We start from the raw sequence: 14016 nt of genomic DNA on the forward strand, positions 1-14016 counted from the left end.
GGCTGGTCCTGCAGCATCACAGGGCTCGCTGAGTTATGTGGGGTCTAAGGGGTTTCACAATAACAGGACTGGGGAAAAAAATGCCAAGTAGCAGAAAATTTACTTTCAACCCAGAGGTAATTTTTTTTTTAAACTTCCTAGCCCTAGAGTGATGGACAAGCCATCAGACTGCCCAGAAAGCCTGACTATCTCAATTTATGGATTCCATCAGCATCCAGAGTAGGTTTAAAAGCTGTTTGTGTTTTCAAGGCTCCTGCAGCCTCATTCATCCCAGCAGCACCCTGCCCTGCAGGTAGCCTGAACACTTCCAGAATCCCCTATACTTTCTCTTCCTGTACCCACTTCCTCACCTCTTTTTGTGGTTTTTTTTTTTTGTTTTTTTTTTCCTTCCCTCTGCCTGTGTCAGCAGGACAAATCCCAGAGACTCTGCAAGGAAAAGCAGTTCAGCACACCTCCAGCACATAACCACAGACAATTTTAGTGCTGAGTTGACGCTGTTCAGGGAATAGCTGGGGACTTCAGTGGTTCCAGCTGGTTGGTGATAAAAAGTTACATTAAAGATGGCAAACATCAGATGATGATGGGAGATCCCTTCCAACTCTACTGTGCTTGAGCAGCTGAGGGAGAGACCTGCAGTCACAAGTGAAAATGTCACACAGGTGACAGCTCTAAAACAGGCTGAGAAGGGAGGAGAAGGTGCTGCCCACCACTGAGGAACAATGATGGCAAAATGAAGCATCTCAGAGAAGATGTCAGCTTGCAGCTGCCACAGCCAGAGCAGCAGCAGAGCCCAGCTGCAGCAGCTGCTCCACATCTCCCCCACTGAGCAGCTGATCAGCAGGACATGAGAAGAACACTCACTGAGGTCCAGGACACCGAGCTCTACAATGTAAATGTTAGAAAAAGTTACATAATGACAGAGTTCAACTGGGATCCAGTCATAAAAGGGAGGAAACTTCCAAAGCTCCTTGACTTTCAGCATCACTGTGACAACCAACCATGCAAGGAAGGCCCTGTGCAATGAAGATGCTGATCACCAGGTATCTGCAGCCTCTTAGGTTTGCCTGAGCTTTTCCAACATCCAGAACCACCCCTCCTCTGCCATATCTTGGAAAATTACATCCATTTCTACTGTACATGTTTTTAATTAAGATTATAAATTTAGACTGACTTGAATATATCTCCTGATGGATCAATTTCAATGGTCTCAAGTGACCACTTCCACTGTGTTCAAGTAAATATTAACAACAGGCTCTTCTGAATGTGCCAAGGCATGGTGTGACAGCACTGATCTAACACACAACTTCCCTCTCCCTTAAGACTCACAGGTAGCATGCAAAAGAAGCCTCATTTCCCAAAATCATTCCTTAAGACAATTAGAGTGATCTTTAGCCTGTTGTTCAAGAACTTTGAAGTGGCCCCAGTTCCTCCAAAATCACTGACTTTCCCCTTTGTACCTTCTCTCCATCACCTCCTGCCCAGCAACAGCCTACAGAATCAGGAATATGTTACAGCCTCAAGAGGAATTGTGAAGTCTTTGGTAAAAAAACAGTTTGGGGAAAATTCCTCTTGCTTCTCATCTTGTTCACCTGCTGAAAACTGAGGGAATCTTCTTGATTTTGCATTTTCTTCACATGACTAGATGTAGAAGACATTGGCAAGTAATATTCAGCACTGGAACTGAGCCCAGTTAAACATTCTGAGAAGAGCCCACGGCAACCCCCACTTTGATCAACCAGAGACCATCTCCCTACCTTTTAATAAACAACTTGAAAAAGCAGCTACCATCCATCTCTTGACACCAGTGGATTGAATTGGTGACACTGTTAGGACACTTAAATCAGAAATGTTTACACCTGGTGCCTAAACACTGCCCCAAGAACAGCAGACCATTTTAGAATCTAGTGATAATCTTATTTTAAAAACCCCAGACCTTTATAACTCACTAAGGCTGCTGCCAAACTTGGCACTGGGACCAAGGTTTGCCAAAAAACAGCAGCAGTGCAGTACAGCCTCAGGGTGTCAAGTGAAGGACATCTGAACAGCTCTGCTCAGGATTCTGCTGTAAGATAAATTGAGGAAACTGTCCTTAGTGCACAGAAACCTCTAATGATCTGCCATGGTAGATCATTGCTTTATTACCAGTATTGAAAATAAGTCATGAACATAAAAGCAGCAAGAGAAGAAGTCAGACTGGCTGCAATTATTTCCCCCCCAGTCTTTCCCTCTCCCTCCATGTTCTCCATGGATACAGAGACCGAAGTGTGTATATGCCATGTGAGAATGTAAATCACATCATACATTTGAAATTAATTTTAATTTATGTACAGCAGTCACCGTTCATGGATGCACACAGTCCCTGCAGTTACATTCTTTATAAGGTTAAGTCTCCACTGTTCTCTACTGCATCTTCTGATGGAGAAACAAAAAGGAGAGGTGGAATCAGGGAGTAAGGAATGATCACAGTCATTAAAAATTTGGGGACTTTGAGCAGTGAATCTCAGAGAGTCTTCTATGAGGTTCCAGAAATAAATGGTGGCAACATGTATGTATTGCAATTTTATTTCATTCGCTCAAACAAAACGTTAGCATGTAAGAAATTTAAAATGACACAATATGATAAAAATAGCAGAGAATGAACTGAGAAACTAAAAAGAAGGTAAACCTAAATGCATGAAAGGTCAACATTCATTAGTGAACAGCTTCAGTCTTTGATTGACACTTGGTAACTTTAAAACAAGGAACTGGAAATCATTGTGACTGTCTGAAGAGATTTCAGCACCAGCACTAAGGGTTTTACATTCAGTTGGTTTGCGGTTGGCTCGGGAGCCACTCGTCTCTAGTGCAGGTTTATCACAGGTCAGGTCACAGTGTTGAGGAAAGCAACGCCCTCCTGGCATTAGGAAGGATCCCTTAAACTGCCCTCAGCTTAAGACATCCGTGTACAAAAGCACAGAACCACCACAATATGGTTTTTAGAGGACTTAGTCACCAGTGAGCAAAGTCATCGTAGCTTCTGCAGTTCATTTTCAATACTGAAATCTCTGGAAACGGTGCAACTGTCAGTAGGTCAGGAAATGTCTACAGTAATCTTTAATTCAATCCAATTTCCTGGAAAGAACCAGTTCTGCAGGTTGGGATTACAGAAAGTATGTGATGTAGAAGCAGCACAAAAAGACAACATCTGTTCCTTTTTCTTTTAAACAGAAATCATGTTAATTGTAGACCAAGGCACAAAACGTTTAGTGCATAAGCCAGTTCCTTGCACAATCTAGAAGTTCAGCCTTTAATTTTGGACCACTTATAGCCATCCATGCTATTCCACTGTGTAACTCCTGAACCCTCCTAGAAACGAATCAAACGTGATTTCTGACAAGGGTAAACATCCTTACTGCTCAAAAGTCTGTGTAAAACAAAAAGCTACATCAACAAAGATGAAAATGCCTCCTCTTGTTTTGAGAAAAACAGTACTTGACAAGCTTACTATGGATTGTTTCTTTTTAATGCCTTCAATAAATGCATGCAGAAAAGTGATGTTGTTTCTCCTTTTTATTAAAAAAAAAAAAATTAATAAATGGAGTTAGGCAATATTTCCACTGTCATCTTCCCTTAGAATCTGAACCTAAGGATCAGGCAACGTTTGAATGGGAAAAAGATTTCCTAGTGAAGCCTTTCTGAAGCTGTTAAGTGCTGTTTTGCTTTGGTGTCCAGCACTCTAGAGAGTCTGCTATTGAAAGCATCTGTGCCACGAATGGAGCTGCCTGTACTTGTAAGCAAATCTCTCCACAAGCTGTAAGTTAACTTTTCTTCTGGATCAGCACAGATTCCAAAGCAAACAGGGCTTGGAAAAATGGACAGTGCAAGGAAAAGGGAAGATTTTGATCCATTTTTTTGTCCAAAGCACTGCAAAGCCAATTTGCAGAATTTTTATTCTACTGAACTTTACCACATTAAAAAACAAAATTAAAAAAAAAATTTACACTTGTAAGATTGAAAACCCTGGGAAAGAGAGAGGTATCACCTCCCCTAAAAATGACTCTCAAATTGTTGAGCACAACCAATAGCATATCATTGCTATTTTTCAGGGTTTGTCTCGTGTGGAGCTGGGGGAGTTTTCCTGTTGGTTTTGAGGTTTTTTGGAAAGGAGGGTGGCAGATAAATCAGGAAGAGAAGGGGCCATTTACTGTGACCTGATCATTCTCAGGTAACTCCTGCTGCTGTGTTTCATTAAACAACCAAATAAAAAAAGGAGTCTCAGAAAAGAGTGAAGCAGAGGGTCATGGTGAAAAGGTGAAGGACAATGCACTTACACAGGGGCATCCTCAGCAACTCAGATGCCTACAACGTTTTTTCTCTCACCGAGAAACGAGTTTGGTTCACCTGGGAGTTTCAGAACCATTACTGGAAGTTATTACTGAATTTCAAATAGAAAACTGAAAAAAGATACAAAAGGATCAAGTACCTGGTTCCATTAACATGGTTACTGATAAAAGTCATGTTTTCCTCATTATTACACATGCATGTAAGATGAAGAAAAAGTGTAGAAAGTAATAAAAATGTGTCACCTTCCCCCTCCCTCTTCCCACATCTTCCTGGGCATAAATTAAGCCTTACAAATGAAAAGGCTACTCTGTGACATGCAATTTCTCTTTTAATTAAAAAGCTGGCTGTGTTGTGTTACATTACAAAATGTCCACATGCATAAATCTAAAAAAAGCCCCAAAATCTACTGTAAATCTACAACATACTAATGATTTACATTTGACTGTTGATTTGCTTTATGTCGAAGTCTTAGATTTGGTAAAGCATCGTAACAATGTAGGAAGGCATCTACATCTTTAAACTCTGGACTGTATTTGCTTTTTTTTTATTTTTTAATTTTCCTAGAAAATTGCATGAAGGCTAACTAGAGAGGCTTCCTATCATAAAAATCCAAAATCTTGATATGTCATCACCGTCTAGGTCACCCTCACTTACAAATATTGCCCTTTCAAAGCACGTGTCTCCAACTGCTCCTTGTCTCGTGAACCGAACTTCTACACATCTGATCTTTTAAATGACTCATGGAAATATCAGATATGATAGGAAGACAAACCTGAGATACATTTGAAGTACAACAGTATAACTTGCTAACTCCTTCATTAATAAAGAAAACCTCTCTGAAAAGCCTTCCCAAGCTTTTCCCTGTTTGTTTTTTTTTTTTTTTTTGTCTCAACAACAAATTCTGAAACATGTGCAATTTTATCTTGACATGAGTAGACTTCAAAGCACTGTGATCTTGTCTGATAGATGTAGGAATTTCTGCATAATCATTACAGTAACTTTAAGAGTCTTTTCCACCCTGCTGTAAAGGTCAGAAAAAAGCTGCAAACTAGGAGGGGAATAGCATTATCACCAGAGTGATGTGTCTGAAGCTTTTCAGAATAGGTTGTTTCTCCCTCCTTCCAAGTGTCTGTCTGTCTGTCTCCGTTTTCTTCTAACAGCTCACAAAACGTAGTCAGTTTTATATCAAGTTAAAGAGTCACATCAGCTTAGTACGAGTCTTTCTATGCAGTATTGGACTTGCTGAGTTCCTGCCTGATAGCTGCAGAGAGACAGAGACAGGGTTAGCAAATCAAATGAAGTATTCTTTACTTTAGGGCAGCAAGCTGGAACACACAATTGACCCCCCAAAGCAGGCTCACCCTGCTCCCACAACACGAAGAACCAGCACCTAAGGCAGCCCCATGTGGCTTCAGACAAGTGGCATTATCAACCAGGCACTACCTTGTTTCTTCCCCTGTAAAATTTATGTTGAAATCTTAATTTTTAGTTCCCACCTCCAGCAAGCCTGTGGGAAACACCACCATTGGGATTTTCAAAGAGATTTTAATTTATTTAAATTTTTTTGTTATTTAAGAGCAGCCTTAGGGTCCTGTTTGCACTCTACTGCTCCAAAAGGCTGTGGTACAACACAGCACAAACAAAACATAGGGAAAAGCACTACATTCTCCTTTGTCCCAAGCCAGCCAGTTCTCTCTACAGTATCAGTTGATGACATTCAATATTTTACCAGCACAGGTATTAGATTAATATGACTTTTTTTCCTCCCCACACTTTGTTTTGGTACATTCCACAAAGCCAAAAAGAACAAAAGGCCCACCAAGGTTGTAAATCATACACAGAGTTTTGCTTAATTCCTGACAGGTGAACCTTTAGGATTATGTTTTCTCAATGATTTCCCTTAAGTACAGAAGACTACATAGGAAAATAGCTTCTGTTAAAATAGAAATGAAAGCTGTGAGACTTTTCTTTGACTCTTATGTTACAGATCAAAGAGGTAACAGAAAGCTGGAAGCACGATTCTCTTCTGAATATTTCTAGTTTTCAGCAGCTCTGGATTACTTAAAAACAACCCACCTACCACCACATGATACTAAGGATAACTTCAAATCACTCCAATACAGCATCACTTCAACCACGCTTAAAAGACACATTGGTGTCAATGTTCCACTAAAACAAAACCCCCAGGAGAGAAATCCCTGAAGCACATCAACTGGAACAGGTCTGGCACCAGTGGTTTGCCACCAGACAAAGAACCAAGCTACTTTTACCAATAAATCACTCTCTGGCTACCAATACATGGCATTTACATTTTAAAGCACCTGCAGCTACTCTGAGCAGCAGCAGTGAGCAGAGCAATACTTACCATCAATGAGTTCTTCCTTTAATTTTGTTAACTCCTTCCTCATTTCATCTAAAATATCCTAAAATGTGTCAGAGCATAAATAACAGATTAGCAAACAGATCAGTTTTGCCACCTGCAAATTTCTGTGGAGAGAAACCCAGAATTATCCCAATACAATTCTTCCCATTAATCCTTAACCCTTCTGAGAAGCATAACCCACCCCTCAGCTTCCAGGTTAATCCTCAAAACCTGAGGCATCCCCAGAACATTATTAGTGCAGGCACAACACAGAACAAACAGTCCCTGGAAGTGCCACAAACTGATTCCTGTAGAATTTATGAGAGGAGAAGGGGTAAGAGTGAGAGAGCTTTGCTACAGGTGAGATGTGATGTGGAATGCAAAGAAAGGAGCTCACTAAACACCACCAGCCAAGAAGTATTCCAAGGGGGAAAAAAAAGGTAATCAAGGTATCAAGGTCCCAGTCCCAGTGGAATGTGATGGAATGAAGACAGAGGGAAGTGCTGTCCCTGCTTGGTGTTTTTTCCATCCTTTCCTCCAAGCTCCTCCAGAACCACTCACCAGGCCAGAAGCCACTTTAGAACTAGCTGTTGAACCAGGACCCAATCCAGAACCATCCAAAACTGATCCACAAACCAACCTAAAGCCAACCACTACGTGGGGACATGGTCTAGAAGCAACTAGAAGCTGCTACAACTGGCTCTAGAATTACCCACTGAGCTGCAGCCTGCACCAGAATCTCTCTCCCCACTTGGGGATGACTGATCCAAACACCCCCTGAAGATCCCTCACCTCCAACTCCACAACTCCCACAGGATTCTTCTGCTCTTGGACTGGAGAGCTGCACAAAATGCAGCATCCCTGGGTGCTCTTCCACCACCAAACTTGTGACCACAGGTGCTCATATTTGATATTGAAACATGGTGGTACTTGTTCTGCTAGAGCTGCCCCAAGGGCTTGGTGTTTGTTTGGGAACAGAGAAGGAAGGAAAGGTTTTCCAGGCAAACTGATTTCCCAGTTCCATCTATAATGCCAACACCATCCTGTGTGTGCTGCCTAATGCAAAAGCAGGAACTTTGTGAGAAACTAATGGGGCTGTCTAAGCCTCCATCCTACAGCTCCAGCTCCTAAGAACACTGACACATGCCTGGGCAAAAATAAAAACTAGTATTTACCAAATCATCAACTTTGCAACTGGCTGACAAAACAGCTAAAAGCTGGTATTGGGCAGCTGCAAGTCCTTATATCCAACTTCCATAGCAAGCTTTTTTCAAGCATTATCCACATACCTGCTTCAATCTGTCATAATCTAGAGCTTCTGACTGTACTCCGTTGGCACTGGGCTGTCCCGTTGGTGTAGATTTTGGTCTGCAGCACAAAAACACATCCATGAGTTACTGGCTGCTCATTATTACAGGACACATAAGAGATTCCCCCATCAAAATTGCTGACATTTGTCTAACAAAAACATAGTAAAAAAAATCAGAATGGAAAACAAAAAAAAAAAATGTTGGGAGTGGGAGGATGGGAAAAATCAAGCAGACCCAAAATACCACACAGAATAGAAAGCAACACCCAAGAATGTTTTCCACACACTGGAAATATTAATTACCATAAGAGTTATTAGTTCAAAACAAGATCTTTCAAAGCAGCAGACAGATTTCACTGTCAGTGGTTTCTGATTTCTTCATAATGGGCATGAAAAGCTGAATGTAACTGCCTGCTCATTCCAAAGAGGGTCTCCCAAGGAAGCACTCCCACTAATGACTGCGTGCTGATGCTGACTGCATGAATGCTGAGCAATCACCCTGGGGGATTTTCAACACTTGACAGACCCAAGCAATGTTATCCAACTCCTCTGCAACCTCTATTATTCCATCAGTTGCTTTCTAAAGCTACTGAAAGCAAATGCTGTAACAGCACCAAGATTTATCAGGTGGCACTTGAGACAAGTTCTAATGTTTTGGACTATGTCATATTTCATGTTTGCTTATGAAAAACTCTCTTTCAGACATCAAAAACATGCTTAGCCAGATCACCTTGCATTTTTAACACAGATTCCAACAGAAGGGGGGTTTTCCTGCCTTTCCACTTCTCTTTCCTGATCCCCTCTTTCATTCAAGGGTAATTCAGACTCATGGACTTACAGAGCTGTGAGCAAAGAAGAGCCTGGATGTTCACAGCATGAGTATCAAGAGAGCTCTCCCAAGAGAGAAATAATTGAAATAATAAATACATTTTACAGCTTGGCCAGCATTCTCCCTCCCTACCTATAAAACTTCAAGCCAAAAAGAAGCTGTGGATAAAATTCCTGACAATTCATCTCAGGGGGTTTCCCTGATGTTTAGAATTATCACAGTATGCTAACTTTAAGGAAGGGCTGAGTATAAAGTAGACTAAGCTGGGTCCTGTTTCATTGCCCATGTATGTGGCATCTCTGGCCTACACTCAGTGTGTCCCTTCAAAATTCCTACACAGGAGAAATTCATTCAGCACTGCATTTTTCTGCATTTGTTACACGAGGCTGCAGACAGATTTACTGCCATGAAGGTGGACAGGAATGAAAAAAGTATTTTATTTCTTTGTTTGTTTTACAAAATCACTACCTTGAGTTTTCATGCATCTTCCCTTACAAGACAGGAGTTAATGCATGAGGAAATTATCCTGTTCTGCTGGTTTTGTTCAGTAAGAGCTGAATGAACCTCACACTAGATTGTCTTGTTGGCTTTTACAACCTGTCAGGAAGAAGAACACTCCGAGTGTGACTCCAACAGAAAAGGGTGCACACATCAAAATGCTGGTTTGACACTTGTTCTTCCCTGGGGATCACAAACCTCAGCTGTAACAGTTTAAATGTAAGCTCCCAGAGAGGAACTGCTAATTACTATTCTTGAAACACGCCAAAATGAAACACACAATCCCCAGAGTAAGACAGAAGATGAAATACTGAGTAACTTGATAGTGAAAGAAGCTGGAAAATAGAATTCACCAGAGAACCTACAGTGTGCACTATGCTATGAAGGCAAACCACAGCTCAGGATCTTTTACAGAACTTTTTATATGTTACAGTGCTAAGTTCACTATGGAAGAGTTCCTTGCTCAAAACCATTCATCAGCTGAGATCTTTGGGCATTGCTGTTTCATCTGGTAGCTGGTATTTAAAGAGTTACTTGCAGTTTACACCTGAAATTGTGAGCCCTGACCTGCTCCAGGCAGAACAGCTGATTTTTTCAGATAGTTCACATACAGTTTCTGATCATTTCCATGGACTGTAGTTCTGTTCCCATGCACTATGGCATGACAGCACTTATCCAACATGACTGAAAAAAATCCTCTTAAATGCAGCTCCTGGCAATGGGTAACAGGCAGTGCCTGCCTTAATGGAAAATCCCAACCAATAGAACACTTTAATTTTTTTTTAAATTACTTATGAGTTTAATATCTTAATAAGATGACTTCAAAGAAAAGCTCTGCACAAACTGATTGCTTCCTTTTATTCATATCTTTAGAACAAAAAGTCAGTTTTACCCACCACAACTATCTACTGCTTCTGTCTGTTAAAAATCTCCACAGGAAAGCTTCTTTATGAACACTGCCCCTCAATCTTGACCATGTGCTCCCTTTTTTCTTTCCAAAATGCAAGACATTCTTAATTCAAACACTGAAACCATAATTAGAAAAATTTCTAATCTCAGGAAAATCTAGCTGTGTTCCTCCCCAAGTTATGCTATTTATTTTTCCTTTTTCAGCCAGAATGCAGTTGTCATTTAGGCAAACATTAGCAACTGAAATTGAGTGAATAAATACATCCCAACTTGGCTAAAGAGCTCTCCCGTGTGGTTTTTCATAGCATTGCCTGACAGACCCTAACACACCTTCAACCAAGCATGCAAAGGAAAGATCTTATCCATGCCAACATGCAGAATACATCACCCAAGATAAGTAGCTAAAAGGGGAACTTTTCATACAAAAAGATTAAGTAATCACCACAACGAGTGCCTTCATGAGAAACAAAGCTGGAATTGGACTCAGTAGTTCTGAGAGGCTCTGGAACACATTTACCTCTGGAAAGCTCTCCAAGCCTGAAGGGTTTCAATGTCAGTACTTTATGACCACTAGAGAGTGAAACTTAAGATTTCCAGCAAAAAAATAGACATGATGTTAACCAACTTGTGAATAAATTCCAAGTAGAAACATTAATTTATGTTTAAATATCTTTAATCAAAAAGCAGATGTGAAAACACACCTTGAAAATTAATTCCTGTTCCTCTGTATCTGTCTGCATCAGTTTTGAAAACCTGCTTCTAAGAATACTAAATCCTGGCATATTCAACAGGAATTTGTATATTTGCAGGTGGAGACTGCCAGAAAACCAGAATTTTATATGAATTCACACCTGGTTCTTAATCCATCTCAATTTGCCTTTGACACCATCTGCTTTTAACCAGTCCAAAAGTGGCCTCAACTGGACAAACAAAATGTGGGGGAGGAGCCTGCTGGTGCATGTGGTGATTACCAACCCATGTAGAAAAAGTCCAACCCTGAACTGGTCAAAGGGGTTGTTAGGAAGTCTCAAATCCCAACAGGATGATACCTGTTTAATGAATCATAGAACCTGTTTTCAGAAGCAAGCAGATTTTTCCATGGAGATTCCCGTCTATTAGGGGGAGAAACACTACCTTTAAAAGCTATTAGAGGTCTTCATTTTGTTCACTTTTAGCACCTTCAACACCAGGGGGTTTCAGCAGATTCAAGAGTTCTACTTGCATGTTTCAGGAAATATTAAAAGCCCACAGCTTAAGTCTTTTCTGTTTGCTCCAAAAAGCACAGGCCTGATTTTAGACAGGACACTAACTTGTTTTAAAATACCTAAAAACATTCACTCTGAGTAACAACAACTTCATCCTCTACCTCTGGGGAAGCTCTGAAGAGAAAACTTTGCTGACTTGCCAGTTTCTTAAGTGTGCTTTGCTTAATCCCTGTGTGTGACTCCCATCCTCCCTGCAGAGGTCAGGAGCAGCTCTCCAGCCCTACCAGGTGAAAAATCCCCTGCTGGCAAAGACAGTGCTAGTGTCTCAAACTGCAGCTCCCCTTGCCTAAACAAAGCTAGTTTAACCAGCTGCTTGCTGAGAGAGACTTGGCAAGTTGGCAAATGCAGAGAGTTAAGAAAAGTGCAAGGATATTTAAGAGAGAATTCTTCTAACAGCTTCTCCTTCTATGAAATTTTCCTCATCCTGGCAGAGCAAGCCACCAACACTGACTAGAAAATTGTATCAGCAGGCCTGAAGTATGTGCTGTGGCACCTTCCAGCAGGTTAGGACAGCACTGGGAAAGAAAACTGACATTAAATAAACACAAGAATTCTTATTTTGGATTAGAGTATATACCCAGGGAAGCTCACACCAAGTTAAATTCTATCTGTGTTTCCCACTGGATGAATGAAGAGAAAAACTTGATGGAGAGAGTGCCCCAGTAAATCTAAGAGATATCTTAAAAATCCTCTGTACTCCTCTAGGTCAGAAAACATTTTTAAACAGACCTCAGCAACCTCTGAATTTCACCAGCTGGAAAAAGATCAGAGAAAGTGGAAGCATGAAACAGTTTACAAAAACCTACTGCAGTAGAACCAAGACTTCAGAACATCCCAGACTCCCCAGAAGAGCTATTGAGAGTTGCCCTACTTATTAATCCCTTTAGCCTATGGATAAGCAATTTGAGCAGAGTATCTACAGCCAAAGGGCCAGGTCAGCAACTGCCTCACACAACATGAACTCTAAAATGCTCTTTAGGACTCCTTACACCAATTATTTCTGTGAAAAGCTCCCCCTCAATGCCACCTTTTGAAGCAGAATCAGCACAAGAGACCTTGGTTAAAGAAGGTCAGAGCTACTGGGGAGGAGGGGGAGAGGGCAGGGGAAAGCCATGGCCAAAGGTGATGCAGTGTTTTGTCACACTGACAGTGTGGCAGAGAGAATACCACCACCAAGGGCACTTGCTTCTTGCCAAAAAACAAAACAAGCAACCAGAACCATGGCTGCAGACACCTCAAACTCCTGGATTTATTCTAGAAGAGAGAAAGATACTGAGAGTGTTTAGTGTTGCATTTTAGAACTGAAGACCCCAAGGGCAACCTCAACTACAAGTGAGGCCACTCAGAGAACAATTGTTTTTAATACTCTGATCACCAAATCTTCCATAGCTGTTTCCAACAGCCAGATTTTAATGGGAATTCAAGGAATTTCAAACACAGCATTCCCAAGTTCAACGTGTTCTCTTGTTTTCTCTCAAGAAATTCAGGTAACTTCCTCAGCTTATCAGGGGTCAGAACACTTTAACCTCTGTGTACACAACACACAGGAATTCTAAATGAACCACAAGCCTTCTGCTTAAAGTAAATGACAATTAAACATACCTCCAAAAACTTGCTAAAGCAGCCATTCCACTTCCTGAAAATGCCTTCCAAAACACTCCCTGCCTACCAGAGCTCCAGCTGACAAGTTACCAAAGATTGGTTGATGCACTGAAGGATGTAAAAAAACCATTTCTATAGTTTTTTAGGATGGACTTTCTAAGATTGGTACGAGAGCTACTGAAAATTGTCACAGAATCAGATCTTACCAAGATAACTGAAATATCCACAAAGGCATTCTGTGAGTGGCAGAGAAATAGAAAGGTCACCTGTTCTCTAGATTTACTACTGAGCATGTGAACTGCAGCACTGAATTTGGTTTCACCTTGCAGGAAATTTCAGACTTCAAATGAAAAATTCAACATTGCTGTAGGCAGATATAGACCTTATTAAAAGAAACTTTTTTGGGTAAAACTTTTGATTTTACTGTCAAAAATTTCTCTTGTTAGCATTCTCCAAAAGTAACCCTTCATTCCTACTTAAAACTGCTAAAAGCAGTTTCACAGCAGCCATTTTAAACCCATAAAGATGATCTTTACTATTCCAGTCCAGTATCTTTAGCAGCATGTGCAACAAGAACAAATGCAAGGAAAAACCAGCTGGTACAAAAAGGAGAGTACCTGGAAATAACAGGTGACTTGCTTCCATTCACTGTATTTGTCCTTTCCCAAGGCTTTCTTGTTAGTTCTGGAAAACAGAGTGAGGAGATGAAAAACTGTCTTTTTCTATCCACTGTGTAATTGATGAGAGGAAACTTCAAGCATCTGGCAACTCAAGTCAGCTGCTTGGTGTTTTGCTCTTTTTATTACATTGCTTTAGCTCTTTCATATTAAGCCACCCCTTTGTATTCATCTGTGAATGCATCAAGTGAGAGCATCCTGGAGTGTCACTGGTCTCCCTTGATCCAGCTGGGAGAAGGTCT

At 40.9% G+C, this 14016-nt stretch overlaps 1 protein-coding gene across 7 annotated transcripts in view; it reads right to left on the reverse strand.

The window, feature by feature from the left end:
• Positions 1 to 2546: 2546 nt before the first annotated feature.
• The window catches only part of ENAH (ENAH actin regulator), a 90544-nt gene continuing 79074 nt past the window's right edge, over positions 2547 to 14016 (reverse strand). For 4 of the 7 annotated variants that reach the window (XM_059840687.1, XM_059840685.1, XM_059840682.1 and 1 more), the window contains 5 exons: positions 13715 to 13781; positions 11280 to 11342; positions 7975 to 8053; positions 6689 to 6746; positions 2547 to 5584 (listed from right to left, as the gene is read on the reverse strand). In XM_059840687.1, coding sequence (XP_059696670.1) covers positions 5547 to 5584; positions 6689 to 6746; positions 7975 to 8053; positions 11280 to 11342; positions 13715 to 13781 — 305 coding nt within the window. In that variant the 3' untranslated portion in view covers positions 2547 to 5546. The remainder of the gene's footprint in view (positions 5585 to 6688; positions 6747 to 7974; positions 8054 to 11279; positions 11343 to 13714; positions 13782 to 14016) is intronic. The other 3 variants (XM_059840688.1, XM_059840686.1, XM_059840683.1) reach the window with 1 other exon arrangement.

This window comes from Haemorhous mexicanus, chromosome 3, assembly GCF_027477595.1.
Source record: "Haemorhous mexicanus isolate bHaeMex1 chromosome 3, bHaeMex1.pri, whole genome shotgun sequence".
In the NCBI taxonomy this organism is placed as follows: Eukaryota; Metazoa; Chordata; class Aves; order Passeriformes; family Fringillidae; genus Haemorhous; species Haemorhous mexicanus.